This window comes from Atractosteus spatula, chromosome 19 (assembly GCF_055471065.1).
Source record: "Atractosteus spatula isolate fAtrSpa1 chromosome 19, fAtrSpa1.hap1, whole genome shotgun sequence".
Lineage (NCBI taxonomy): Eukaryota > Metazoa > Chordata > Actinopteri > Semionotiformes > Lepisosteidae > Atractosteus > Atractosteus spatula.
The window spans coordinates 8,503,492-8,531,009 of NC_142724.1; the positions used below are offsets into that span (position 1 = coordinate 8,503,492).

At 36.5% G+C, this 27,518-nt stretch overlaps 1 protein-coding gene across 4 annotated transcripts; it reads right to left on the bottom strand.

Annotated features, from left to right (window-relative positions):
- Positions 1 to 4,695: 4,695 nt before the first annotated feature.
- Positions 4,696 to 27,182, bottom strand: LOC148818008 (dysbindin). 4 transcript variants are annotated; one of them, XM_088937483.1, is made up of 5 exons: positions 26,892 to 27,180; positions 25,756 to 25,813; positions 9,011 to 9,160; positions 7,870 to 8,013; positions 4,696 to 7,272 (listed from the first exon to the last, which is right to left on the bottom strand). In XM_088937483.1, the coding sequence occupies exons 3-5, from the start codon at positions 9,126 to 9,128 to the stop codon at positions 7,034 to 7,036; spliced, it is 501 nt and encodes a 166-aa protein (XP_088793609.1). In that variant the 5' UTR covers positions 9,129 to 9,160; positions 25,756 to 25,813; positions 26,892 to 27,180; the 3' UTR covers positions 4,696 to 7,033. The 4 variants fall into 4 exon arrangements, with proteins under 4 accessions (XP_088793609.1, XP_088793608.1, XP_088793607.1 ...); XM_088937482.1 differs by lacking the exon at positions 25,756 to 25,813 and having other exon boundaries at positions 9,011 to 9,157; positions 26,892 to 27,182; XM_088937481.1 differs by lacking the exon at positions 25,756 to 25,813 and having other exon boundaries at positions 26,892 to 27,181.
- Positions 27,183 to 27,518: the final 336 nt, after the last annotated feature.

Here is a 27,518-nt window from a genome sequence, read left to right on the forward strand (position 1 = left end):
TAAACATGTATGTCTTTAGAAAACAAAACTATACAGGTTTGGGATACTGATTAAATGATTTTAATGTCATATTGATTAATGAATTGTTCATGACTGACATTGATACACTGAAGTGACTGACTCTTGCATACGTGCTGAATTGTCTCATTAGGGACAGAGTTGATTGGAAACAGGTAATGAGGTTGCTTGCCAGGCTGGAATAAAATCAAACAAGACAGAACATAGAAAGGAACTAATGTGCCGTGCTAAACAAGAATGCAATGCCTTTGTGCCTCCAGGGTGTTGTAAGCTGTTGTGACTAAACCTGCAGTGGAGCCAAGTCCTCTTCAGTAGTGAATCAAGGTTTTATTATGCAGGGCAATATAGTAATCACTGTTTACAACAGACCAATGTTTACAATGGGCAGTGCTGGGATAGCCTAGAGTGGGACAGTTGACCTGAAATATTTCTGTTATGAAAACCCATCTGTCGTGTGCTTCTGGTTTATCACTTAGCTTATTCTTCCTGAATTTACTTCGCTTTTTGTGTCTGTGCTTTTGCTATTTTTAGTATATTCATTTGTGTGCTTCTAATTTTGACCATGATTCTCCCATTCCTACCCCAAGTTTCTGGTACCTGAAAGGCAGATAATGGAAGAAGAGCCCTGCATTTACTGTATTCTTCTCTAACCTCTTGGCTGTGCTTAAAGTAGTGCATATTTCCATTCATTCCTGACTAAGGATTTGGGTACAGTTCACATGTTACCTGTGTATACAATCAACTGCCCTTCTCCCTCATTATACTGTAGAGAGAGCCCATGCAATGCATTTTTTATTAGACAAATAAAATGAATGATGTGCCTTGTGTTTTGTGGTTACCCTGTTCTACTAGTTGCTCATCATTGATTTACTTCCTTGACTTATGAACTGCACTGAACCTGCATATCCCACATGTAATACATTTGACATGAATAGGGCTGATTAAAGTGAGGATAGGTTAAAGTGAGTTCCCAGCGTGAACTATGGCTATGGCTTTGCTTGACTGAATCCCAAATACAAAAAAAAATATACCTGAAGTGGTGTGACTTCTAATATATACAACATTCTGCTCTCCCACAACTACCCTTTTTCAGTCACCTTGAGACTTCACTACATACAAGGTCCTGGGAGACAGAATCCATCCTCCCAAGAGAATGTGTCAAGCATGGTCTAATGCTATACAATTTGTAATACTTGCTTCCCAGCCTTCCATTTGGACTCCAGCCTATCATAGTAATCCCCAGTCTGCTCTACACACTTTTAATATCTCTCTCCTTGACAGGCATGTTTCTGGATCTTTTAATTCCTCTCTTAGACATTACAGAGTCCCTTTAAACCACACCTGTAGACTCTGTTGCTTTCAGTGATTCACAGTGGTATGTTATTGACCAGTTCTCAACCTAACTGTGGTTTTTGTCACATTCTTTGCCAGACTTCCCTTCTTAATTTGAACCGGTCTTTCCTGATTATCCATCACTGTGTCAGAAACTTAATGAAGAACCTTAATTAGAAAAAAACTTGGCATGCTGATCATGTCACGATGATCTCCAGCTCCCAGGGTATCTCTAACACCTTTTTTCTTGACATGTTCTTGGAATTATTCCAAAAGGCAAGCCCAGTTCAATTAATGTAATATGATTTGCATTCTCACATTTTCCACTTTCACATTTTGTCACTCGTCTTTTTTCGTCTTGTCCTGTAACACCTTATTTATCCATATGTACACCATCTTTTTGGTTACGAATACACAATAAATACAAAACAACAAAGCACAAAAACAAACTACTACCTGTCTGTCAATCCAGAGTTGTATCTAATTCACTGGTCCCTGGTCAAGTCAAAAGTCTCTTCTTCAAGTCTCACATCAAATGCCTTAAGAATGTGGGCTGGAGATTGGGATAGATTTAATATGATGTGTAAGAACCACATCCCTAAAATGGCCACACCAAAGTTTCAAGCAAAGATTAAACTGCACTTTAGACTCCCTTAATTTAAGAATTTATAATATAAATGTAACACCAGTTTCACTCACCTCCAGCCTACAGTTTTCCTAAATACCATGTCAGTACTGTCTATAATTTTAGCCAAAAAATAACTTCTAAGATGGGAAATACAGCTTTACAACAAACTAGTTTCAATCCAAATAGAGTTAAAATAACTTGATCTCCTGTAGAATAATATGGTAGGATTTCCAGTCAATATTTGATCCCTGCTTAAGGATTCAGATGTTACTTGGAATCAAGGTAGAAACAGAAACTACTAGAAACAGATCTATTTGGCTAGCCTCAGTGTGGCTTAAACGCTGGCACATTTTGGGAACCTCTGCATGTCCTCATTTAAAAGCAACGAGTCCTGGCCCTTAATGGTATTATTTATAGGGAGCTTTATTATCACCCAGATTCATCTTGTCTGTTGGGGATAGGCAGATGGAGGTATGGAACGTCGAAATGGATGTCAGATTTTTAGTGTACTGTGATACTTCCACTTGAGTGTTATTACTAGTTTCAATGGCTGATGCTTTTATTGCATTTGTGCTCAGTTATCCAGCTGGTTATCCTTCTAGAACAAATTGGGAAAGCACCTTTGCTCAAGGGTACAACGGTAGTTTCTCTTCAGGGATCTGAACCTGCCACCTTTTAGTTTCAAGTCCAAACCAACAGCTGCTGCTCAGTACTGTCCAAGAAGTGTGTGATTCTATTTCTGCGTTACTTTGAATGGCATGTCCTCGGAGGTACCACTCTTTTTACTGGAAAGGAAGTGGAAAGGGATATTATATGCTGAGGTAAATTTAGCTTTTTGTATTTGGGTTGTTCTGTTTTGAAACCTTGAAATATATAAAAAAAATATTCAGATGACAGGATGTTTGGCCAGTGATGGGGTTTTGCTGTCCTAACCTTTCACCATTCTAAAAGTACTCCCACCCCCAACCAGCGCCTGACCTATAGAAATTGAAATATAATATAAATATATAATATAATATAATATAATATAAAAAAATAAAATTTGCCCATGTGATTGAACAAAGTCTGGTCCTTTAAAGATGAATGAATACTTCTGCAATATATTTGTAAGTTGCTCAGTCTTCAGAGAGAATAAAAATCAGATATTAAAATAATATATTAATCAATGCAAAGTGTTAAGTTATATGAAGAAATAATCTCAGCATAATAATGCTTCTAGGCAAAGTATACAACATTTCCTCATTGTAGCTGGTGATCACACATTATTGTTAGAGTAGCTTTCACTTTTGTTTTACTTGTTTGTAATCAAAGCAAAAAACACTCCTCAAAAGATTTGGAAAAAAAATGCTAAGACTTGATTATTATTATGCTGCATATTATGTCTTAAATCTTAAATATGTAGAATACCCACTGATCCATAGATATGCTCAAGGTCTTAGTTTTATCAGAAGATTCTTATACTGTATATATGTATTCTTAGTAATTTTGCCATGGGGGTTTGCGTTGGTTGTTTCTGGGAAAAATACTGTAAAACCCTATTGCCTGCGTCTACTGCTTTATTAATGTCATTATCATCATTATCTTCATGATCATAATTTTTATTATTATCATTGGTAATTCAGTATGTAATCAGTCATCTTATTCGCAAGAACTTGTAAAGTTGAAGCTCGTAAAACTAAAGCCCTTCCCATTCCCAGTAAAATTCCAACAGGTCAGATGAAACAGGTTGCAGAATGTGAGAAACCAAATATTTCATAAGAATCAACTAATATCTAGTACTAAATTGCTGGCTAAAATTACTACATTTGTAAATATTTTTTATTCTATTGGAAAGAACGAATTATGATTTTTTGGGCAAAATATGAATCCTTTAATAGTAGCATTTTTATTTTGTAAAATAAAACCCTTTCATTAAAGTGATATAATCTGTACTTTCTGGAACAACACTTATGTATGAAGTTAATCATTGTTTTTTTAATTGTGGAATATAATTGTATGTAATATACTTAATATACCTATCTAATATTACATGCATTAACTGTACTTTCTTCCTTTTGCCAAAGGTGTATTTAAAGTGACAGTATACATACAGTACTTTGTCTTGCAACAAGTTACAGTCCCTTTATAACTTTTCTTTCTGGTATCACCGGTATCTACAGAACTCTTAAACAGAGAGATCTGGCCATTTCAAATTATCTCATAGGTATTATTGGCTAACCTGAGAGGAATGTTTTGATGAGCACCTTATATAAAGTTTCTCTGTCCTAACGGGCAAAGCTGGAAAAAAAAACACAATCTGGGGCACCTGGTAACAAAGAAAAATATGTTCCTTGTCATCTTTTTTGACAATGGGTGCAAGTAGATTTTTATGTCCTTTCGGGAAGTATTTGTAATGTTCATGATTTTGTGTACAAGTATTGCTCGTTACACCAATCTTTGAGCCTCTGTGATAAAATTCTTATTGCACCCAATCTCTTCATCTTTCATCTCTGATCCTTCTCCTTAGGACACCTGTAAGTAAGGGTATGTTTCTTTCATCCGCAAAAGTATAATTGAAACTTTACTCCTCATAAACCCTCGTAGAAGCAACAGATAGTACTTTTCATACAATATATCTTCCTGTTTTGATTTTACTTGAAGGCTTATATAGAATGATTAGGCTCTAGTGCCTAACACAAAAGAATTGAAAAATGAAACTAGGGACACTTCACAGCTCTGCAGTTAATCTTCTGTTCTTTATTATGAACTTTGTTTATACAAAGTAAATAAGAGAAACATTGTTTTTTTTCCCAGTATAACAGAGCAAAGGATTACACATGACCCATACAGCGTCCACCAATGGTATTAGCAAAGTCAGAACAATTACTTTTGCTTAGGCTAGGCCATGCTTCACAGATGAGGTGGTGTCTTTTGGGGCATCCCTTTCTTCTCCACCTTTGCATCAGTTTATTTTTGTTAAGGTTTATCTTGGTCTTATCAGTCTGGAATGCTTGTTCCATAACTCTCCTGACTCACCTTTGTAATTCCAAGCAAATTCTGAAGCATGGCTTACGTACAGTTATGGCTAGGGCATGCACTGCCACTCATCTTTATTGGAGAAGGAACTAATGATGACAGCAGCAGAGTGAATTGTAAACACAAGAAACTTTTTTTGCCTGCTTATGACAATGAAAATGGTTCCATACTTATTGGGTAACGCTTCACCCAGGCAACCAAGGGGTTCATCAACGGAAAAAAGTGGAAAACTACTGGCTGGCCAGCTCACTCTCCATCTATCAATCCAGTTGAAAAAATTGAAGTCAGAACACCATAGGAATAGAATTCAGTCTGGTTGCAGGAAAACATCTCAAATGGTTTACTCAAAGTGTTGAACTGTATTGGTTGTAGACTTTGTGCAGGTATTGTGTCAAAGGGTTATCCAACAGAAAAAGTTCACTATGACCTTTTCACTATGAAATGTACCAATGTGAATGTGTACCATGCATTATGGTTGATATTATGATTACTCTAAATCACTAGGTGAACCACAATGATGTTTTTGTATTTGTTCTAATATGATCAAATGGATGCTCAGAATTACTTGAAAGTAAAACATATTACATTGTGCTTACCGTATGATCACATTTACAAATTGTTTGACTATAAAGCAAAAATCAGAGTTTTGGCTTTGCTGTTCCCATAGTTTTGGAGAGCCCTGCACAGTATTAGCAAGGAAAACAAAGTGGGAGGTCATTTTACAGAAGATGAACTAGCCATTAGTACAAGTGTTTCCATTACTTCAAGTCTATGCCTTAATCCCCAGGTTTCTACTTCAGGCACTACTTGCAAAGGATCCACTATACTGCTGTTTTTTCAAGTTGCCTTTCTGCATTGATGGTAGTATTCATGTGTGTGGTGGTGATGATGGGGTTACAGTCACATGTCTGAGAGTGTTCAGTTCAAAGAGGCCGACACACATTTCCCATTACTTGTGATTTGCACTTGTGTCCATTTTACCATTACTGTTCCCATGCCCAAAGCTGCACTGAGCCCTTTAAACAGCTGAGATTATAAAAAAACAATTCAAACGTGGACTTTAATGTAGTGTACCAAAAATCAGTAAAAAAAAACATCTTAAAACAGAATAATATTTAGATCAGAGGTTTTACATCTCTATTTCTCCATTACAACATGTTTTTGTGCTATAAATCTGGGAGAAAGATTAAACCAATTCAGGGTTAACTGGACCAATTTATTCTTAAGCTGTTAATGGTATGAAGAGATTTATGAAACTAATTGGATTCTGGAACACAAAGGGAGGAACTGGATAGTAACTATAAATTGACATAAGTTGATTGTTTCATATTTCTTTTGTTTTGTAGAACATAAACAATGAGTCAGGAGTTGTGCTGGATTGTGAGGTGCACAAGGAACAAGTAGAGATTAGTTAGAGGTGGATTTAACCTGTACTGTATATATTAATTGTATATACAAAAGTATGGATTGACCAAGAATGTCACTATTTTCTGCAAAATACAAAATCTGCAGGTTATTTGAAATTTGTTATAGTTTTTTTTTCCCAAAAGAACAGAACTGTTTTTTGGATTTTTTTTCTTTCTTAATTTTTTTCATCTCAGTTTTGGGAACCATCTATCATGGCATACGCACATGCTATGTAAAAGAAGTACATTTTGGGGGTTCTTTAAGTTAGGTTTTCCTTTTAAAATCTTGGCACCAGGTTGTGGTTTAAAATGCAAACAGGAATGCTTCTAAGAAACAAAGTAAAATTAAAAAAGCATAATATCTTAATCAAACTATGAGAAAATAGTAAGAAAGTTGTGCAATGTTATATTTTGAAAAAGTGTTTTTTGAAAGGAAAAAACGCTGAATGACTTGTAGTAGTGTAGACAAACCACAGAAAGGAAACAGGCCAATATCAATAAGTGGCCACTTGTCACCAGTCCATTCTAAATAGCACTTATTAATGTCTCTCTCCGCTGTTTAAGAGTCTGTCTGTGAAGACCCCTCTGTGTTGCAGTGATGGTTAGAAGCACATGTGTTTCTGCACAGGGATTGCTAAGAGATGGGGACAGACTGACCCTCCTCATCTTCATTTGTCAGGGGAGTGGTGGTCAGCAATTCAGTGCTGGCGTGGACCTCCTCATCGTCTGATTGGACAGTGGGGGTGTCAGCCCCCTCTTCGCTGGTGTCAAGGCTGTAGGGGTCTGTGGAGGTGGACGAGGTGGAGGACATGCGTGACTTGACTTCTCTACCATGGGGCACCTGCAGCATGATCTGATCCTCATCACCCTGACCTGGAAGAGCAGCAAAGATAACAATGCTTCGAATGCCCATTCATTCAACTTTCTCAGCTTGTTTGCTGAAATGCCATTCATTGGCTTGTCACTTTCTTTTTTTTTTTGTCAAAGTGACTGAAGCATTTGTGCTAAAGGGCATCTCTTAAAAAGGCTTAAAAACACAATGGCAATGAGCTAACCAAATCCACAGATATCATGAGTCAAAATAAGTTCCAGCACGTGAATCACTTTTAAAAACATATGTTCATATAAACGCATATAAAAATATAAGCTCATGCCGTTTTCTCAAAGAGTGGGGAAGAAAACTAAAACTGTAGTAATTGATGAATTATCAGATCAAATAAACCGAGTGTGGCTGTTTGTATTGTTAAATATCCTCAGTGCAGTAGAGATTATTTTTCCTATGTTTTATCTCCGGAAACTTGTTATATGTATGCAATGATGTTTTATGTTGGGAAATAGAGCATACACTTAAATGAAAGGAAATCTGAGATTTGTGTCTAGCAAAGACTTCACTCAGGCACCATTTTTTCGGATTGATAGGAATACGTATACTCCGAGCTCTTAGATGTCTGAGATGTCCATTTTTCCTACCTGCCAGCGGAGATGGGATATCACTCTCATCTGCTCCCGAATTCAGGAAAACATCCAGGGCCTCCTGGTCAGAGATGTCCATCAGCTCCATCTGTTCCAGCATGTCCACATTGACCTCCATAGAGGATATACTTCCAATGGGGGCTGGTCAAGGGACATGGACATTGGCCTTATTAGTTTTTCACTTTTCGCTGCTGCACATCAAAAGTTTTGGGATTTTGAATACCTATATAGTTTATGCCTTTCTATATTTCTCTGTCAATGAATCTTTTTTCCCTCTACAGTACATAGAACATATATGTAATGAGCTGTACATGAATGGTTAAAGTATCACTGCACAAAACATTTCACAGTGTTAAGTGTTGCAAGACATGTTTGATAACTATCATATGCAAACACTTAAGACTTTTTCATATTTTTGATTTTTTGTTTAAGAACGGACGGCAGTTTCTTTACCAACAAAGCTGTCTGTAGTTTGTGCGTTAAATTTAATAAGTTAAGTATTTATATAAAGAAAATACATTTGTGTTTAAGATAAAGTATGTGTTTTTATCTCATGCTCTATCTAAATAGTCTGACTCATCCTCATTCACTCTTATTACACACCTTTGTTTTCTTTGTACTGTTCTGGTATTTCATCTGTCTTCTTTGAACTGTTATATGATCACATTGGCTTACCCTTTGTCCTGTTTGTTTTCATTTTCTGTATTGTATGAGGTTACAGACCCTGTCCCTGCCTGGGTAAAAATTGAGTCTTCCTCCACCCAGCAGGGGGAGCCAGAAGCAAGGTTTAGTCATTATATTCTAGCGCTGGTGCTCATGAATCTCAGTCTGTTAGTCTGTTGCTAAAAACACTCAGACGTTTCTCTAAGTCATGTTTCCCTGCTTAGCTGAGTTAGACATTGAGAATTTTCTTTTCTATAGAAAATGTCATTACCTTTTTGAAGACCTTTCTCACAGAAACTTTCTGAGCTTAGTAAGAGTTAACATAGATGGGTTTAACTCACTCGTGCTCAAAGGATTCAAAAACAGAGATATAACTGTACTATTCCTGTGTCCTCCTGATATTAAAGACTCCCGGAATGTGAACCCTGTTGTTACACTTGAGTCCTGCAGGATGGATTAATGGAGGCCTACTCACGCCTCTTGTGTTCGATCTGGAGGTGAGCGGTGGAGAGGAAGACGTCAACATCATGCTGAAAGACCTCCTCGAAGAAGCGCTGTCTCTCCCGTATCTTCATCTGTTGGGCAGCATCCATCTCCAGGACTCTCTGAGCATGCTCTGTCTCTGCTGGCAGTCACAACAGCAGAGTCAGCTCCCACGCACTCTCCCAACTCCAAGGACCACGTTTCTACTGTGGACAAACTGCCTCTTTCTAAACATTCTGTTTAGTCTACCATGGAGTGGGCTACAGTGGAGCACAAAGACACATGCTGCATTACTAGCTGTTTCTATTTAATACATCATAATTATGTTTTGATGGTAATATACCCCATTTGTGAAATACTAATAAATGCCCTTTTACTGCACAATCCTGCAAAATAAATGCACAATATTAAGGTCTTATCAGACATCGAACTCTTCCAGATAAGAGAAACCTTTCCGTGGTGTTAACAGATTTCAGCATTATTGGCATGCACGATGGGGAAATACTTTGCAAGGCAGCAGCAGTGCCAGACTCGATAAGAAACTTGTCAACTCATACTTCTCCAATTTTCAACAATTCATAATTGAATATGCTTTCAGGAGCTATGAAAAAAAAGGTTTGTGGTCATGGTCACTAAGAGTAATATTCAGCACTTGTTCATAACCTGTATGAGAGGAAGCTGGGTAACAGAGGGTCTTCAACACTAACGAAGTGAGGCAATCCACTTGCCTGTGGCACTAATTTTTTCACAAATTAGTTTTGGTAAAAGTACCCGCTTATTAAGATCAAATTAACATAAAGCAGCAGCTCAGAAATAATACTTTCTGATAAATGATTTGCTCTTGGTTTAAGATTGTTTGAATTTGCTGTGTGACTTATGGTTATAAGTGCACACAGCCTCTCTACAGTACTTTACACCACCTTCTTTGTTTTTGGAGAGATCAAATGTCAAGTGTCTATCTTTTTCTCAATAGTACAATAAATCATTCCCATTATATATAGCCTGCAGGGCTAGAAATGGCTTTTCTGGCTCCTTATTATGTGAAATTGTCTAGCAGATCTCCAACAATTAGAATGTCGCTGTTGGAATAGCAACAAAAAGGTGTGGTTGGATCAAGAGCAATATGTAAGGAACTGCAGTGCTTTGGAAATGATTACCTGTAAATCACACCAAAAGATCTTTAGCCAGAAGGGGGCAATGTGTTACAGAGCGCAGAGCTCTGAAGGGTGAGCAACTTGCATTTTCTGGCTCGTGCCATCAGAATAATTCAGAGATTGTGCAGAGCTCTCACCAGCTGCTAAAAAGAAAATTGATGTATAAATCTCTCAAGGATTAGCATGGAGGTTTAGGGGGAATAGCAGAATGCTAAACAGAACAATATATATCTCTGGAGTTTACTGCAACCCCCCTCCCTGTACCACATTCTATCACTCCTGATAGTTTAAATAGCAGTCACAGCTGCAGTTTCTAGACCTCTGTCTCAGTCTTCATGGTATAGTTCACTGAAACAGACTTACAGGAACTGTAGCTCAGGAACAGGCCATGTTTCTGGTCTGTGTCAGTGGATATGGCTAAGACGTATTGTGCATTCTGCACCAATCAGAAAAGTCTATATGCACAACTGTTCTACAAGAAAATTAACAATTTTCATTATATTTTATTGTCGAATCACAGAGACCTTTTTTCCATTCAACAAGACACCGTGCTGACTGTGAAATACATTAATCTCAGCAATATGCTTGGGATAATCAAACCTTTATACAGTATTTCACATGGTATTGCATTTTGCACAAAATCTATCTTCTATTAAATGTTTACACCTTCTTTTTCAATACCTGTTTCTGGAATCATTTATATATTAATCAGCATTTATATATACCACAACAGAGAGCAACAGAATAAAAGAGAGAGATCTGCAACAATGTGCTTCTGTCCCTCTTTTGCCCTCAGGCATGATAATGTGACTTGGAATATGACTCTGACATAGCATCTTATATCCTTATTTCTGTTTTGTAACTGCAGTACAATATTAAATTCTGTACAGAGCTCATGTCTAATGTCTCCAGATGGGATGTTGACTCACCACAGATTCACAAAGACTTTGCAAGTAGTTATGCTTCTTATTTAATAAGCCATGGGATTTTTTTTTCAACATTTGCCGTAGTCATTTTGGATAGTTTTTGGAAGCACGAAAAACACTGAGAAAAAAAAATTGTTACCAAGCTGTTAGATATTTGATTGCAGAAAAAAAGAGATTTAACATGTCTTTTTGTCAATAAAACTAACATACAATTCCACTGTATCCATTGACATTCAAAAAATACTTTGTTAAGTTTTTAAAGAAGTTCAGTTCTCATTTGATTTTTATAGCAGCTGTTGTTCAAAATAAACTTAATGTCACAGAAACAATTCTTTGTGTTAAAGCAACCTTTTTTAAAGGTTTTACTGTAGTGAAATATTTCCTGAAAGAAATAGCAAACCTAAAACTATCCCCCTGACTGACATAATCATTATTTATCAATTATATTTCTGGGGTGTGATAATTTGGCAGTTAAGACTTCTGCCTATCAACTCCAGAGTCCTGGGCCCCACTGTGGCCGGTGGGACCTGTCTGTGTAGAGTTCACATGTTCACTCTGTGTTCATATGGGTTGTCTCCAGATGCTGTGGCTCCAGATCCTGAATATATGCTGGATAGGATGAGTTTGCTCTCAGGCCCTGTATTGTGCCCTGTGTTTCCAAGATAGCTTCCACTGTGCTGCTGTCCTAGCCAGGACTAGAAGCTTTCTGTTAACTGAAGGTTATTTTTCATAAGTTTGAATTTTCAAGTAAAGTACTTTAAACTACAATTAAAACAGGAGGTGTTATCTAGTATTTTCAATGTTTGTTTTTCCTCCTTGTAAAATATTCCCAGTGCAGAGCTACTTTTTAAAAGACACACACAGAGGCACTACCACAATCAGAGACTCTGTCTGCTTTAAACAAATTACAACTTAATCTTACCTCTAGGTTGCCTGGATATTGACTGTGGGAAAATTGTATTTCTGGCTTGGCACAGACCCCACAAATTACAGGCTGTCAGGGCTCAGCTTTCCCTTGTCATCTCATTGCTAAAGAAATGTATGCCACACTGATCTCAGTAATTTTGACTGTACAAAGCAAGGCTGAATCCCCATCTTTTGTGCAGAAGTGAAAAGCTTTCAACCCACTCTCTGAAAAACTGAAAAGTTGTGACTATAATAGAAAATCAATATTTAATTAAGCACCACAAAATAAATATCAAGTATAATGTTATTAACCTTGTCTGTCCTGCTACTTGGGCTTTTCCCACTATATTGGCTCAGCACTTGCATTCTGTTAAATTAGCAGAGATCACATAGAAAACTTTCATTTCTTATAAATATTGCCTGATGCTTCAGAATAAAAAGGGAAAGCTTTGTTATTTTTTTATATGTTATTTTTCTTCTCCAAGTATTTATACACAGGCATATACACATACAAAACAAAGCCTGCTTATGTAGTCCAACTCCTACCAACCAAACCAGTAGAATCCCATTCTGTTACACAGGAACTCCAGCTTTCCAAGGAGATGCTGTTTTATCGCTGGGATGTTGTCATTCAAACAACCGAGGTGTGACAGCTCCCAATATGACAGCGGACACATGCACAAGTCAGACGGTCTGGTTACTGACCGCCCTAAGGCTCCTCATTTACTCCATCAAAAATCTGAGCTGCAGTTACAGGTTAATGAGAATCATCCTGTCCAGAATCAACAGCTTGTGCACAGCCCCAGACTCCACCACTGTCAGTGACTGACAAGGTCCTGACACACAGCCAGAGTTAGTTCCCTTATATGTATACAGGCCAGGAAACTTTGGACAGAATCTAGTCAGTGTTTTACATTTGGCTCATTTACCATTGTAATGCAATACAAAATACATGACAGATTACTTAATTCCTCTAGACAAAGTGGTCATAAAGAAAGGAAAATAGAATGTTGAGATATATAGTTTAATGTGTAGAATACAGTATATATTAAGAAATGTTCAGGTTACAATTGTAAGGTGGTATGATGGTGCAGTGTTTAGCAAGGCTGCTTTGCAAGTCTGGAGCCTTGGGTTCAATTCCTGACCTGGGGTGCTATCTGTGTGGTATTTGTACTATATGTTGACCCCATTTTTGTGAGTGTTTTTGTCTTGTGCTCTGACTTTCTCCCACAGTCAAAAGACTTACTGGTAGACTAATTGGCTTCTGGGAAAATTGGTCCTGGTGTGAGTGTGTTTGTCTGTGTGCGTCCTGCAATGGACTGTTAAAATTCTACAACGCAGTAGTAACATTTTGTTGTAACAATTTTTTACTTAATGTTACAGAAAATAAGTATGACCAGCCAGTGACTGACAGGCTAAAAGAACGTTTTTAGTCTTGAATGCAGAAGTCTTCAGACTGCTCAACTGCTTTGACAAAGTTGACCCAAACAGTGAAACACAAACAGAAGACAAAAAGAAAAACTGAGGAAACATATTTAAAACAGAGGACAGGAGATATGTTTTTGCAAAAGGTTATGGTAGATTGTTAAAAGTTACCAAGGCATATAAAAGCTAATATCCTACCTTAAGAAATGAATGTATGTGATCCTCATTTGAATTAGTTATAGGAACCAAATGAGCTACAAGGCCTCCTCTTATCAATAATCTGTCTTATGTGTTTACAACTTTCCATTCAGTTTAGCCTGGTTTTCAATATACCTGTTCTCTGAAGGAGCACCTGCAGAGAACTGGTCAGTAGCCTGTCATTTCAGTTGAGATCTCTCACTGAAACTGTACAGTGATCTCAAGAAGAAAGAATTCAGGAGCAGAACAGTCAGCTCAAAGTTTAAAGTGATGTGGTGTTCACTGCACAGAATGCCTAGTTATTTTTAGCGAACCTTTAGTAGAGAATAGCTAACCCATGCCATTTAGGAGATGCAGACCTCAGTTTACGAAGGTGACTGGCATTACTCACCGAATAAAAAAAGACATCCGTAACAAATCAAAAAGAAAGATTTGCTTGTCTGCCAACAACAAGAGAAAGACTAAGTCCTAAGAAACTTGCAATTAATCATTGAAAGCATTCCATCTTTTCTCTTATTCTGTAGTGTTTCATCTCGGTGGAATGCCTACTGTATATCTGGCATCAGTGGCCAAATTAGGGCATTTTCCCATGAAACTCATTTGGCATACAGTGCCAAGGAGGCTGGGCAAAGCCATTACAGATTCATGTTGATTGGAAGAGTTTTATAAGTTAACTTGTTATGCTCCATTCCTGTGTTTACTTAACATTAAACTGTCTGGGTGGCGACAGCTTTTTTCTCCTTTTCCGGTTGTGTGGAAAGAGTAAGCAGATACAGTCATCGCAGTCTGATCACAGTTATCAAAACAAATTAGTTTCACTTTTCTCTGTTAGAAAGGAGGCAGGGAGGTTTTCTTCCTTCAAGTCAGTTTCTTGCTGCTCTTCCTGTGAGGTCCCAAGCTGTATTCGGCCTGAAGCTGGGTGAATCAGCTCTCCATGTCCAGAAAGCCAGTGTTCACTAATGCTGCGTAGCTCTGCGATTGGTGGTTTAAGTCTCGAGGACACAAAATGTTTTCTCAGCACAATTCTTTAGTAATGTGTAGCTGAAACCAACTGGATATCTCCTGTTCTTCTACAGTTTTGACAGTAACAGAACAGATAATTAAGAGGAACTAAAAAGAAAGATCCTTACAATGTTTTACTATGATATAGTGTATAAAATTGCTGATGAAGCAAATTCAAAAGTGCTTACAAATGAATCTCTGGAAACAAAATGTTTTCAAAATAGTCTTCAAAATATGTCTGTAATGTGACCTATGTTCCTCATTTATGTCTGTTAATTCAGATTAGTTTTCGATAACACAGACATAGCTGACTACAATGCAAACAAAACGAATGTGCTTTACATGCCATATATTGAACTAATTGTCTTCAACATTACAGATAAAACACAGACTTAATCTTTTAACTGAGACCATCACTGCCTGAAAAGTCACAAGATATGAGCGTTTGTGATCTCATTGCCTATCCACAATCTACAGTACACTTCCAGGACCAGTAAAAGCACTTCTTAGTGACCCACTCATAAACATGATGAACCAAGAAAAGACTGTAATTTCATTTACAGATTGCTGATCTTCTCCACACATATTGGAACTGTTTTTGGTTCAGAAAACAAATATGTGATTACAAAACTGGGATTCTAAATACCTATGTCTCATGTCTGTATATATACATAGCACTTGAAAACAATGTGAAAAAGTATTTTCTACATTGCATGGAAATAAAAAAAAACATACGTTCTTTAATAATATGAAGTGGGCTTTCAAAACATGGTTGTAATCATCTTTGAGCAATTGTCTATGCTTTCATTTCCAGCTCTGTGTGTATTTCTCATTTTATTGAGCCATTCTGAAAAGGCATCTTTGAATTTAGGCTACATTAGAAATTTTCTGGGAGGGTTTCAGTTAATTGGGTAAAGCTTTTAAGACCAATCCAAATTAGAAGTACAATGAAGATTGTCAGCACACTGAAGTGTGCCTCATTCAGTTAAGCTACACTATGGCATTGTGCTTAGTATGGACATCTCAGCTCAGTAGGTCCCAAAGCCTTCAAACACTAAATAAAGAATAACTGTGAAATTACGATGTTTTTATTTTCAAAGAATCATGCTAGTTTGTATGATACATATTTGGAAAAAAATGAACAGTTTCAATAAGGTAAATAATGATTGGGATTGATTAATGAAAGTGTAAGCCTACCAGCAACAGCTGACTAGATAAAACATTTTAGACACAATCAGGAGTTACAGTATGTGTATAATTGAATAATTCCACAAATTACTCAGAGCTTCCACTGGCTTTTTCTGTTACTATATAATAACACTGAATGATGCTGTCAAGATACTAAGTGCTACTTTGTTTGAGTAAAATAAAGCCATGATTGTCATTTAGTCATTTTTAATTCACATTGATCAGAATAATTAAAAACTCGATTATAGCATCTCAGGGCAAACTATGCAAGAGCAACCAATATGAAGTGCTGCAGCTGCTCATCCATCACATTTACAGTACCAATAAAATCTAACTGACTCATCAACAGGTATTCCTCTTTATTATCACAATCCATGAAGCTAAAAGGCTAATTTTTGTTGTACAAAATATGCATCTACTTTGATTATCTTTTACTTTTTGAACTTCTACTGAAAAAACTTCCACTTTCTTAGAAGAAAATCTCCCATAGAATGTTTCTGTACAAAGAAGGAAAAATAGTTGAAACATCTAACACTTTCACATAGCAGTGTAGATTTCACAAGGCCTGAAGTGTATAAAAAGAGACAGAGAATATGTGACAGCGTAAAATACTCCTTACATAATATGCTGCCTAACTCAAGGACAGTTCATGTAAATTAATCGGACAGTGTTTATTTCAAAAGTGATCGCTTTTAGACAAAACAGGCAGAAGAAGAATATGTCTTTTCTTATTCATGAACATAGCACTCAGGGAAAGGAATATTCCCCCAAGGAGCAATGACATTTAAATGCAGGTCACTATTTTTAATGGGCATGTTACCTTGCTGTCATTTAGATGTTTGTTACAAAATTCAGAATATTTGATTGGAAAATTCCCTGCTGTAACAGCAAAACCTCTGGCTGACAAGGGCAGGCAAACTAGCGTCAAGATCTATTACTGAAAAAGAAAATTGATGCATAAGAACAACAGGGTTATTGCACCAGTCTACAAGCCCGACCTTACAAGGAGGTATTTCTGTAAATCTCCAGCTTCTCTATTTTAAGCAGAGGAAGTAAGGCTTGTCAAACCAGCTTAAAATCCTACTCAGAAGGCCTCTGCAGAGACAAATGTGTGAGGCCAGCAAAAACAGATGACTGGATAGTTGATGTAGTTATTTAATTCATGGCTGAGTTTAAACACAAAAGCAACTACAGTATATGTGCTCTGTTCTATGCAGGTGATGTTTATATGATTTTTTAAATCTCTGAACAGGATCAAAATAGGATCACAATTTTGAACAGGGGTCCTTGAGGATATTAATAAAAAAACAAAGTGGTTAGCATTGCTGTCTCCCATTGCCGGGACCCTGGGTTCAATTCCTGGGGTGCTATCTGTGTGGTATTTGTATGTTCTCCCTGTGTTTGAGTGGGTTTCCTCTGGGTGCTCTAGTTTCCTCCCATAGTCCAAAGACACACAGGTAGGTTAATAAGCTACTGTGAAAATTGGTGCGTGTGCACATATAAGGTCTGCATTTCAACTTAATCATTGCAGTTTGACACGTGTACATTAATTTTTCACTAAACCAAGCCCTGTTTTAATGAAGCATTGCAGTACTTAATCTGTAGACAAACCGTAGGAAAAGAACAGACAGAAACACGAGATGTACCAAAGCAGTAAAATACCTTTGTTGCTAAACTAGGAAAGAGGATCCTGAACCCAGACAGCAAAAATATACATATCCTTCACTGAATGTTAGCCATGACCTTCTGGTGTGTCACTTAATCTTTCTCATGCAATTGACCTAAAAAATTCCGTTGCTCACTGGAAAAATGGTTTTGAGATGCATGACTTTGTAAAGGAATATTGTTTAAGTCATTCGTTACTTACAGCTATTGTCAACCTTTAGGAAATGTATTACCGTGCCCTTCAGGAGACAGATTAGAGACCCCCTGCTCAAATATTTTGTTTAGTTGAACTTTTTAGGTCATTTCAGTTTTTCCGCTGTGTTTACTTCACCTGAGTGAGTAGACCTCTCTAGTCTCAGAATTGACATGACACTCAACTGGGAAGCCAGAGCACCAGTAGTTTTATAGCAATTTGGAAGACAACGATTCACTTGCCAGTCTGCTCTAACCTCCAGACAACCGGTTGAATAGCTTAATGCTAGAAACATGCCAGAAACATGCCTCAGTTCTTTCAGTCTTATATGTCTGAACGACCTGCACTTAAACAGTTGCACTAACAAACATTCTTATAAAATAGGTTGAACATACAGTGTGACTTGCAAACATGGTTTGTTAGATCAGTAATTGCTTAATAAGTTCAGAAATGTTGCCTGATTATCTGATAGGGAGTTAGCATTTAGCAAGGGTAAGACAAGTTTAACTCTGGATGGGTCAGGAAAGTACAAAGCTGAATATTTTCTAATTTTTTGAGGGAAAAAAAAACGAAGGGAGTGTTGAAATGAGGGCATGGATCCAGGCAGAATACGAAAGGAGTTGGAGAGCGGATGTGAGAGGCATGCTCAGCCTCCTCTCACAAAGAGAAACAGAACTTTCAGCATGACTGGGAAAGTAAAACCCTTTTCATACAGGGACAAAACCAGAGTTCATGAGGTTTAGGGATTGGTCTGGTCTGCTCTGTGGACAGGAAGTTTGGTAAGAAGCCCTTTATTCTATCAGTCTGGTTCACAATTAAGACAGTGCTGCGTTCATCTCTCAGCACAGAAGCTCTTTGATTTGGGTAGTCATCCTTTTTTCAAAAGTCTGAGCAGACTTAGTTCAGGAGCAACCCATTAAAAGTTTGAGATTCACAAAAGCATAGCTTTCCAAGAAATATCCACAATTGGTAAATTATTGGGGCACAATTACATAGTCTAATCAAGTCCTGCTATAGGTAAACAAAAGCACACTAGATAGAAGGTTACTTTAGCCAGGGCTGTACTTGAGTTTGCATTTTCATATTGTGGTTAAAAAGCTGTTTTGACAGGAAAAACAAGGCTCTAGAGTAAAGAAACAGATAATTGTATTCTTATTGGCTTCAATTTATGGAAGCAAAATGCCCTAACCTAAATCATTATATGCCACTGTACTCATAAATGCAACTTCAGCAATGACTGAAACATTATATACACCTTCAACCATGTGTAGTTAATGTATTTCTTGGTGAAGAAGAGTTATGACAATGAATTGAATTAAAGCATTGTAGCGAATCCCCAGATAAAAAAGTTTATTTAAAGGAGGATTCCTGCCAATGTCTGGGTACAACATGATAGTAGAAGCACATGGCTGTGATTCATTTCTGTTCTGCAACACGAAGCCTGAAGGTCACTGCACCAGGATGCATTAAAAGCTCAGTCTTACATCTAGGCTGAGATAAATAGAAAAGGAGAGGTCTAGATGGATGTGTGTTTCTCCAGAGAAGAAAAACCAATTGCTTTGTTAGGAGAGCTACAGTATTACTCTGGGCACTCGTGTTTTTACAAACATGAAACCAGTTCTGAATATCACTTCTTCTGCATTAGAAGGTTATAGCACTTAAGTAAATTTCCTCTAAGCAACTAAAACCTTGACATCTGAATACAGTAATGAGATTATGAATAACCTAAGAAAACATACTCTAATAATTACTTATAATCCACCTTGTACAGTACATACTGAGGATCAAATTGTCATCAGCTTCAAGACCTAAGGATGTGAAACATTTGAAATCATAATTTGAATTTGGTACTACAGTACCAAATGTTTAACACTCAAGCCACAGTAAGTGCTGAAAAAGCATACTGTAGATACAAGAATTGATTAAATTGATTTGATCAAGTTATCTATTCATACAATCAGGCCGGTGTGATCCAAATTTGTGATAGTTTGACAAAACATGCTGTTGTCATTCACTCCCATATCAAACATTCTGCACTTCATTCAGCTGATTAATTAATAAACTAATAGGAATTATCAAATCTAGCCTTTTAGAGCCTTAACTAGGGTATATGATCAGTTGTTTGTTTACATAATCCAGAGGACAAACATGGACACTGCACATACTTAAGGAGTTGTTTTATTTCATCCTTAAAATGTTCGCTCTTAGATGATAGTGGATTATATTAATTACATTAACTGCACAAAATTGACATGTTATGTTACTTTAGGGAAATTTAATTTAAAACAAGAGGCAAAAGGAATTAAAGTGAAATATATACTGGGATCTAGTGCTGGACTCAGACAGGCAGGGAGTGAAAAATTAATTTGACAGGACATAATTTCTTCTCTACCAGCATGCCTGTCCAAATGATTCATCCTGGAACGTTTGCTTTGAGCACACACTGTTCTGAGCTGTGGAGAGTGAATTAATCTGTTCAGGAACTTCTCATTTATTAGCAAAGCCAATCATACATGTTCAAGCCTGGAACGAAGAGGGAAAATAAACATTTATCTTGTTTCAGAGATGACTGCTTGGCTCACCTGTCTATCAATCCTTTCAGAACTGATAGATTCTTAATTTAGTGTAATCTTCTTGGCATGGCTGAACTGAGACAGTAAATTAGAAAATGTGTAATATACTGTGCAATGGTAACAGTCATTTCATTGAAAAAAAAAACTAAATTGCAGATAGATTTTATATTAACAGCAATGAAGTACAAGTAGGTAGCTGTGTTAGCATGCGTAAACTGCAAAGGAACAGGTAAAGGTTTATTCCTTGTGGAAAGAAAAAGAAAAAAGACACAATGCCTTCTTCATGTGTGCTTCACAACCTGCACTTGTCTCTTACTTAATACAATGCTCATGAGAAAAACAAGAAAAACTGCAAATAACGTTCCACTGTCACTAGCAGTAAGTAGTTACACAGTACTTGAATTTGAATGTATTTAGTTAAGCCAGTCTCTTTCTCAGTTTCTTTCTCTCTTTACATGTATATACAGCTCTTTCAAATTTACCTCCCTGCAGTAAAATGCACTATATACAGTACATATACTGTATATGATGTATTAGATTCTATCAATAAGTAGGATGAAAGACATTGTTCTTCATTAAGCTATAGATAAATGATTTTTAATGTGTGTGTGTTATGTTAGAATGTTTTACACAAATGTACTGTATATTACCAAAGACAAGGATTATTCTTTGGCTGCTAATGACATCTGTTTCCCCTAATGGAAGGAGTGAATAGGGCAATTGACAAATTCAACAATTGAATACCAGCTATGACTTTTTGATTTTCTTGATTATAAAACTGCTCCAGGAGGTAGAATATTTTTTAAAAATTATTAGTGGTCTGGAAAGCTACTGAGACATTTGAGCTGGGTGTTGCAACAACGTTTTGGTTAATGACATCATTATTATCCAACAGTACACTTCACAATAGTCTTTGCCCAGTCTTTTAGTCTCCTGTCAGACAATGATTGACTACTCTAAGCTCACAAAAAGGATTGTTAGAGCTTTGTGGTGTATTTACAGTAACATCCCTATTTACCATCACAATCCAGTGAGATATCTGTAGTATCTGTAATTTCTTTTTTTTTCAAATGCCCCTTTAAGGAATCTCAGACGATAAGGCTCTGTACTTGAGTATCCTGAATTCATAAATGGACGTGTATGAGGGTCGTTTACTAAATTTCGTGTTTGTCATATACCCTATAATAACATTATTTTGGTTAGGAGAGAAGTTTATCAAACTCAATTGACTAGCCTAATCTAATAAAATTCAAGTTATTGATTAATTATATGTCAATTACATTAGTATTAAATATTAATAATATTAAAATACGGTTAATGTTGTTAATATTTAATTAGTATATTAATTATGCATATTAATTCAAGTTCTATTAAATATATAAGCAAATTATATTTCCAGAGGTAGAGTGTTTCACAATCTGTTTCCAAATGGAACGGCATGCCAGAATTATTTATTTGAATCTAAAAATTCATTATAGTGTGCCACTTTTGAGTCACATTGACTTCTACTTTCCAGAGGCTATTAAAGTTACTGTAGTCATTCTAAATGTGCAGATGTAAAAGACGTGTACTAAACCACAATTGTAAATAGTCTTGTAAAGTAGAGTAGTTTCTGTGATAATTGGGGAATTTGTAACACAAGATGACAAAGGTATAGTAAACATACTAAATATATATTTCAGATATACACAATCCAATTTTTTATAATAGAAGTTGTCAGTAACGTGACCCATGTTATTACAATCTCCATCAGGAGTTGGTGAGTTTAACAGAACTGACACTGAAGTACCACAGGGTCTAGGGAGGCTATAGACCAATAGATCACCACGTGTGCAATCACCAGTTATACTTAAGGAAGAGGGGATGTTATTTACAGACCCCTAGCTAAGATATTACAGCAGTCATTTAGAATGTGACTTTATAGTATCTCCAAATTAGATAAATGACACCAATTCTGATCTGAATCAGGAAATCAATTGGTCTTTCTTTTGGAGAGATAATTAGAAGAATGCTTAGAGAATAGTGGTGTTTTAAGGAATGAGTAACATGGATTTAGAAAGTGAAGATTTAACTTGCTAGATGTCTTTAAATAGGTATAGTTATGTAAAATCACATATACAAAATTATATATTTAGACCTACAGGAAGCTTTTGATAAGATTCCTCATTAAGGGTTGATTCTCAGATTAAAGCCATAGGAATCCATATGGATCAAGAACTAGTTAACCAGTCTCAAAGATCTGAAACAATACACCTTTAAACTTAAAAGGAATTTATTTAGAATAGAGAATGTACACACTATCATGGAAAGGTACAGCACTCCTTATTTTATTCTCAAAACTGTGCCATTTATCATCTGCTTAACAAAAGGCCCAGTTCTTTCTACTTCCTATCATAGTGTAACAGCTGTAAAGTTGTTGTTGCATTGCAGATTTTCAATAGAAACAGATAGTTTTGCAGCTTTCTTCCATTACCATGAAAATCATAACCTTGTCCAATCTAAATGTAGAAATGTCCTTCAGCAGAACTGTAGTGTCATAATATTCTCTGTGTCCCACAGTTCCTGTACTTGTAAATAAAGAGCCTAACAGGGGGTCTATTCGGAGAAAGATAAGCCGAAGGATGAATGTAGATTGTGAATGTGTATGTACAGTAACTGGAGTTCTTCCACAGCAAACTGTCATGTAGTTGCTGTCTGACTTAGATTTTCTTTATTTAAAGATATTACACCAAAATTTCCCTTATCAGAGCACTCCACTCAAAATACACTGAAAGATCTGAGTTTAAAGTGTCCCTTAGGGACACAATTTCTGTACACACCAGGTTTCTACAGACTTTCTAAGTCATAATTCACAAGAGTAGTTTTCCTTATAGCTTCTCATGTGTTCAGGAAGTTGAGATTTATTCAATAACATGTATCGAAGCTTTTTGCCAGCATATGAAAGCACATATAATATGTGTAATGTATTGCGTATGAATATATGAATGTATGTTTTATTTTTGACATTCATTCTTCCACTGTCTCGACATGGCAGGTGAGGGAAACAGGTCCTAAGGCAGAGGGGCAGTGGGTCCCTGGAATTCAGACAATTTCATTGCCAGACAGCATGCTGAGAGTGGGATTCAAGATGCAGAAACACTTCACACAAGTATTTACTGGGAACTCAGGTTTAGTAAAACAATTTCTGTAACAAATTAATAATTGTTTGCTTTTCAACACTTTTTTAACTGTCTGGTGATTCATAGTCATTTTATTGTCTGCAGCATACGTGCATCACTGCAGATACGTGAGACAGAATGGCCATGTTATTTACTAATCAATTTTTATGCAGTATATTTAGTAATCTTATGCTTCTAAAGTTTGCTGAATATTTACTTATCTTCCTCAGCTTTGTTTAGTCTAAAATCAGTTCTGACATAGCTCTGCCCAGTCTAAATAGCTTCTCTCTTTCACTAAATGCTGCTTCAAGTTTTTTTCTAAAACTATTTATTGCTCTTTTGAAGACATCCAATCTGTTTTATAGCTTTAATTATCGGTGCATCTTTACCAGGGAACATATGGTGCATGCTGCTTGATTATACAATCTATAACCTTTGAGGTTAAAGGAAAGAGGTGGTGATGCACAATCTTCCCAGACAGGGTTACTTCAATACTTCAAGGTCAGTGATTTAGAAGTTATTAACCTTGTTCATTTTATGAGCTCTTTCATAATATTACTGAGTATTCAGTCCCAAGCAACAAGCTGTGAATGTCTCCTAGCAAAATTTAAACGGTATGCATTACAAATTAAATTTATCAGAAATTACAGTTTTAAAACCCCCACAAAACAAATATTTTAGCCATATTATCTGAAGAAACATGAAGAATACTTTGGGACTTTCAAGCTTTGGGTTAAAATTTCATTTTGGGATTTGTCCAGGTTTGCCAATAATACTTGAACTCATACTGTTTGTTTAAAACAGTAATGAACTACGCCCTTGGCACAGTCTATTAAAATGTATGAAGTTCATGAACTGTATTATCATTTTCATACAATGATATCACTATCTGTAAGATACTATTTGCATGTGTGACTGTGTGTGTGGGGAGGCTGCTACATGTTGTACACTGAAGCTTCTTGCTGATTTCAAACTAATAGCAAAGGAATTGCAAGTTACTAGAGACTGATTGTACAGAATCCATTCTGTAATATATTTCATGTATTATTTCATGTGTTCTGTTTCTGAGAAGCACCTATATGTGTCAAGCTGGCCAGTCTTGTCACGTGAGGATCTCTGCTCCATGAACCTACCCAGAAATCTAACCCCATTAACTCCACAAATGTCAGACCTAACCTGATTACAGCGAGCTCCATGGATAATCCCTGCACTGTCAGGAAGAGATCCTGGTGGCAAGAAGCTGTCTGGAAAACGATGGGGGTAGGGACACCAGGATCTTGACTGTGTAAATCGCAGGATTAAACTGAGTGGATTAGCAATACAGAAATAAACCCTAACTACCCAGATTTTATGCAAAGTCTGTTTTTTTCCCCACAAGATAAAGAGACACAACCCACTCCAATTTTAAGTGAAAATGCAGAATGTATTGATCCACAAGATGAATGGAAAATCTATTGGAGATTAGCTTCTTTAATTGGCACAATTAACATGAACAACAACCTATAGGTTAAATTTTAAAATGTATATATTAGTATGTGTGTGAAAAATAAAGAGAAATACATTGAATGCATGAATCCTTTGTAAATTGCAACCTAATCTTTTTTCTTTACGATATTGATTTATCATTCCCTTGTGAATCAAAAGCCAGTCAGACCTTGGCCAAGAGCCCTGCTCTGTTCCTTCTTCAGAAGTGAAGATCTTTTCTGTTATGTTTCTGTGATTGAACAAGAAACAGAATTCAAAGAGTAGCAGAAATAATTTCCAGTGCATGCATGTGTGTTTATGCCTGAATTAGTGGACTGATGTAACAGTGCTAAAATAATAACTTTCTTAGTTCAGCCAGACAGGTATTTAAAGATGATGTTTTTCATATGTTTGATTTCTAAAACAGTTGCTATTTTAGACCTACATACTGGCCAAAATGTATGCATTATTGAAACAATCCAGTTGTTGCTTACTGATGTCTAAACCATTATCTTGATGGATCCTACATGCCATGATCTGGATATCCCCAAAGAGCAATATATCAGAACTGTGAAGAAAATTCCATCCCCTAATTACCTGTATTTATAATCATGTGGGACTGATGGAACCGCAATACAAACTTATGGTTCATGACTGTTCTTTTTTTCAAAGTTGAAAAAATGTTTTAACAGAAATTATCTAGAGAACATCAGCAGAAGGCAAGAGCCAATATTAAGTTGAACCAGTCTGCTAATCAACTAACAGCATTAAATAAATCCCTGTCTGCCCTTAAACAAGCACAATCCTTCTAAAACCTTGTTTGTTTTAATGCTGTGATGTTGAATTACAGTTTTCAGGGGTAGTAGTCCAGAAAGTCACACAAACCTCTTTAAGTAACCACCTGCTTCCTGCCCTGGAAAAGTGCCAGATGGATTCAGTTATCCTGGTGAACAGTTGAGAATGATAATTATGAACTTGGGTGGAAACAAAAATAAAGACATCCTGTGGCATTTCAAGAGGTTCTGAAGCTTTATCATTATTTTATTAAACCTCCATCCATTACACTTACAGACCTATACATACATTTCAAAAGTCCACCACAGCAGACCACATGTGAAGCAACAGGACAAAAGATAAACATGTAAAATGAGAGCTTCTATAATCCACAGGTGAGGTCTCAACACAGAGTGGTGAGACTGTCTAGCCTTGGACTTGTATAATACTTGTCCAGCACATGTCGATGCATTGTGTAGGGGTAAGTGGATTAAATTCAAATTTCTTTTTGCAGTATACTGGAATGTCAACTCCAATCCATCATTTCCTGAGACCCCATCCAGGACAGGCTATGTGGTACAACACTGATAGATCTCTATTAGCCAAACTTCATCTAGTACACCTAGGCAAGTGAGGTATCATGCAAATTCAAAACAACTTTTTATATGCTTGTTTTATATCAAAGAGTTTAAAGTTGCCCTATTATTGTTAACACGGTGTTGCACCATAATCCAAATTTTAACTCAATCTGTTTCATTGAATGGATCATATGTAGTATAGGTCCAAGCAGGGGTATACTATATAGATTCATTCTTATGATTTTGCGATCTGTATTTTCCTTTAAACCTACAAATAGTACTGGAGCTGGGAAAAATAATTCAATATATCGAATTATATATATAATCATTTATTCTGTACTTGTATATAAAATGCAGTTTCATGAAAAATGAGAATTCTCTACACAAATCTATGCTGGAGGGACACACTGTATAAGTGTTGTGTTGTTATTTAAAAGTTAAAGGTGCACTCACTCAAAACCTTTTACTTTAAATAAAAAGAAGTGAAGGCAGTGATCAATTAAAAAAACTTGCATTTTTTGTCAGGACAGAGACACTTTCTGGACTTGTTTGAAATGATAAAACAATTAATCAAAATTACAGACACCATAAAACACTGAGACCCATTCTGGGTGAGAAGGCAGATTAAACAGAATGATTACACTTATTTTATATAATAGAAATACTTACAAGGCAGTCTCTTATTGTGGCTGTTAGATCCAGAAGAGGACATGATCTTGTTAAGTTTCTTTTGTTCTGTTCAAGTGATGACAGACACACAGCTGCACACAGCTGTTTGAGGGAGTCTTTGCTGATTCTTCTCTCAGCAGGAGGAAGGGTGTGCCGTTATATAGCTCATTCTGTTGTCAAGCAGGGTTAGGGATCCCTGAAAGAAGCAAGAATTACACCACAACTGAACTGTACTGCTCACACACAGCTATACTTGCTCCCCTTCTTACTGTTGGACTTCTACAGCACTGAGCAGTTTAGACTACAGGGACAGTATAACAGCAGTGTGGCCTGTACCAAGTGGACACTCAGAGGGATATGCAAGGGGAGGCAGGGCAAGAGAGTGGTAGAGATGGAAGCAGCTTTTACATAACACTGTGGAAGATACCAAGTGTGTCAGGAGTTTTTCCCTTTATTCTCCAGAGTTAAATGCTGTGTAGAAAATGTAAACTGACAGGGAACTCTGCTGTAGTTCCTTTAATGTAGATAGGATTGATAATATTGAACTGTATTAAGTGCATTTTTGAAGATTTGCTTTTTAAAAATACTTTGCTTTAATTTTTCAGAAACCCATTTCTGTCTCTTTCT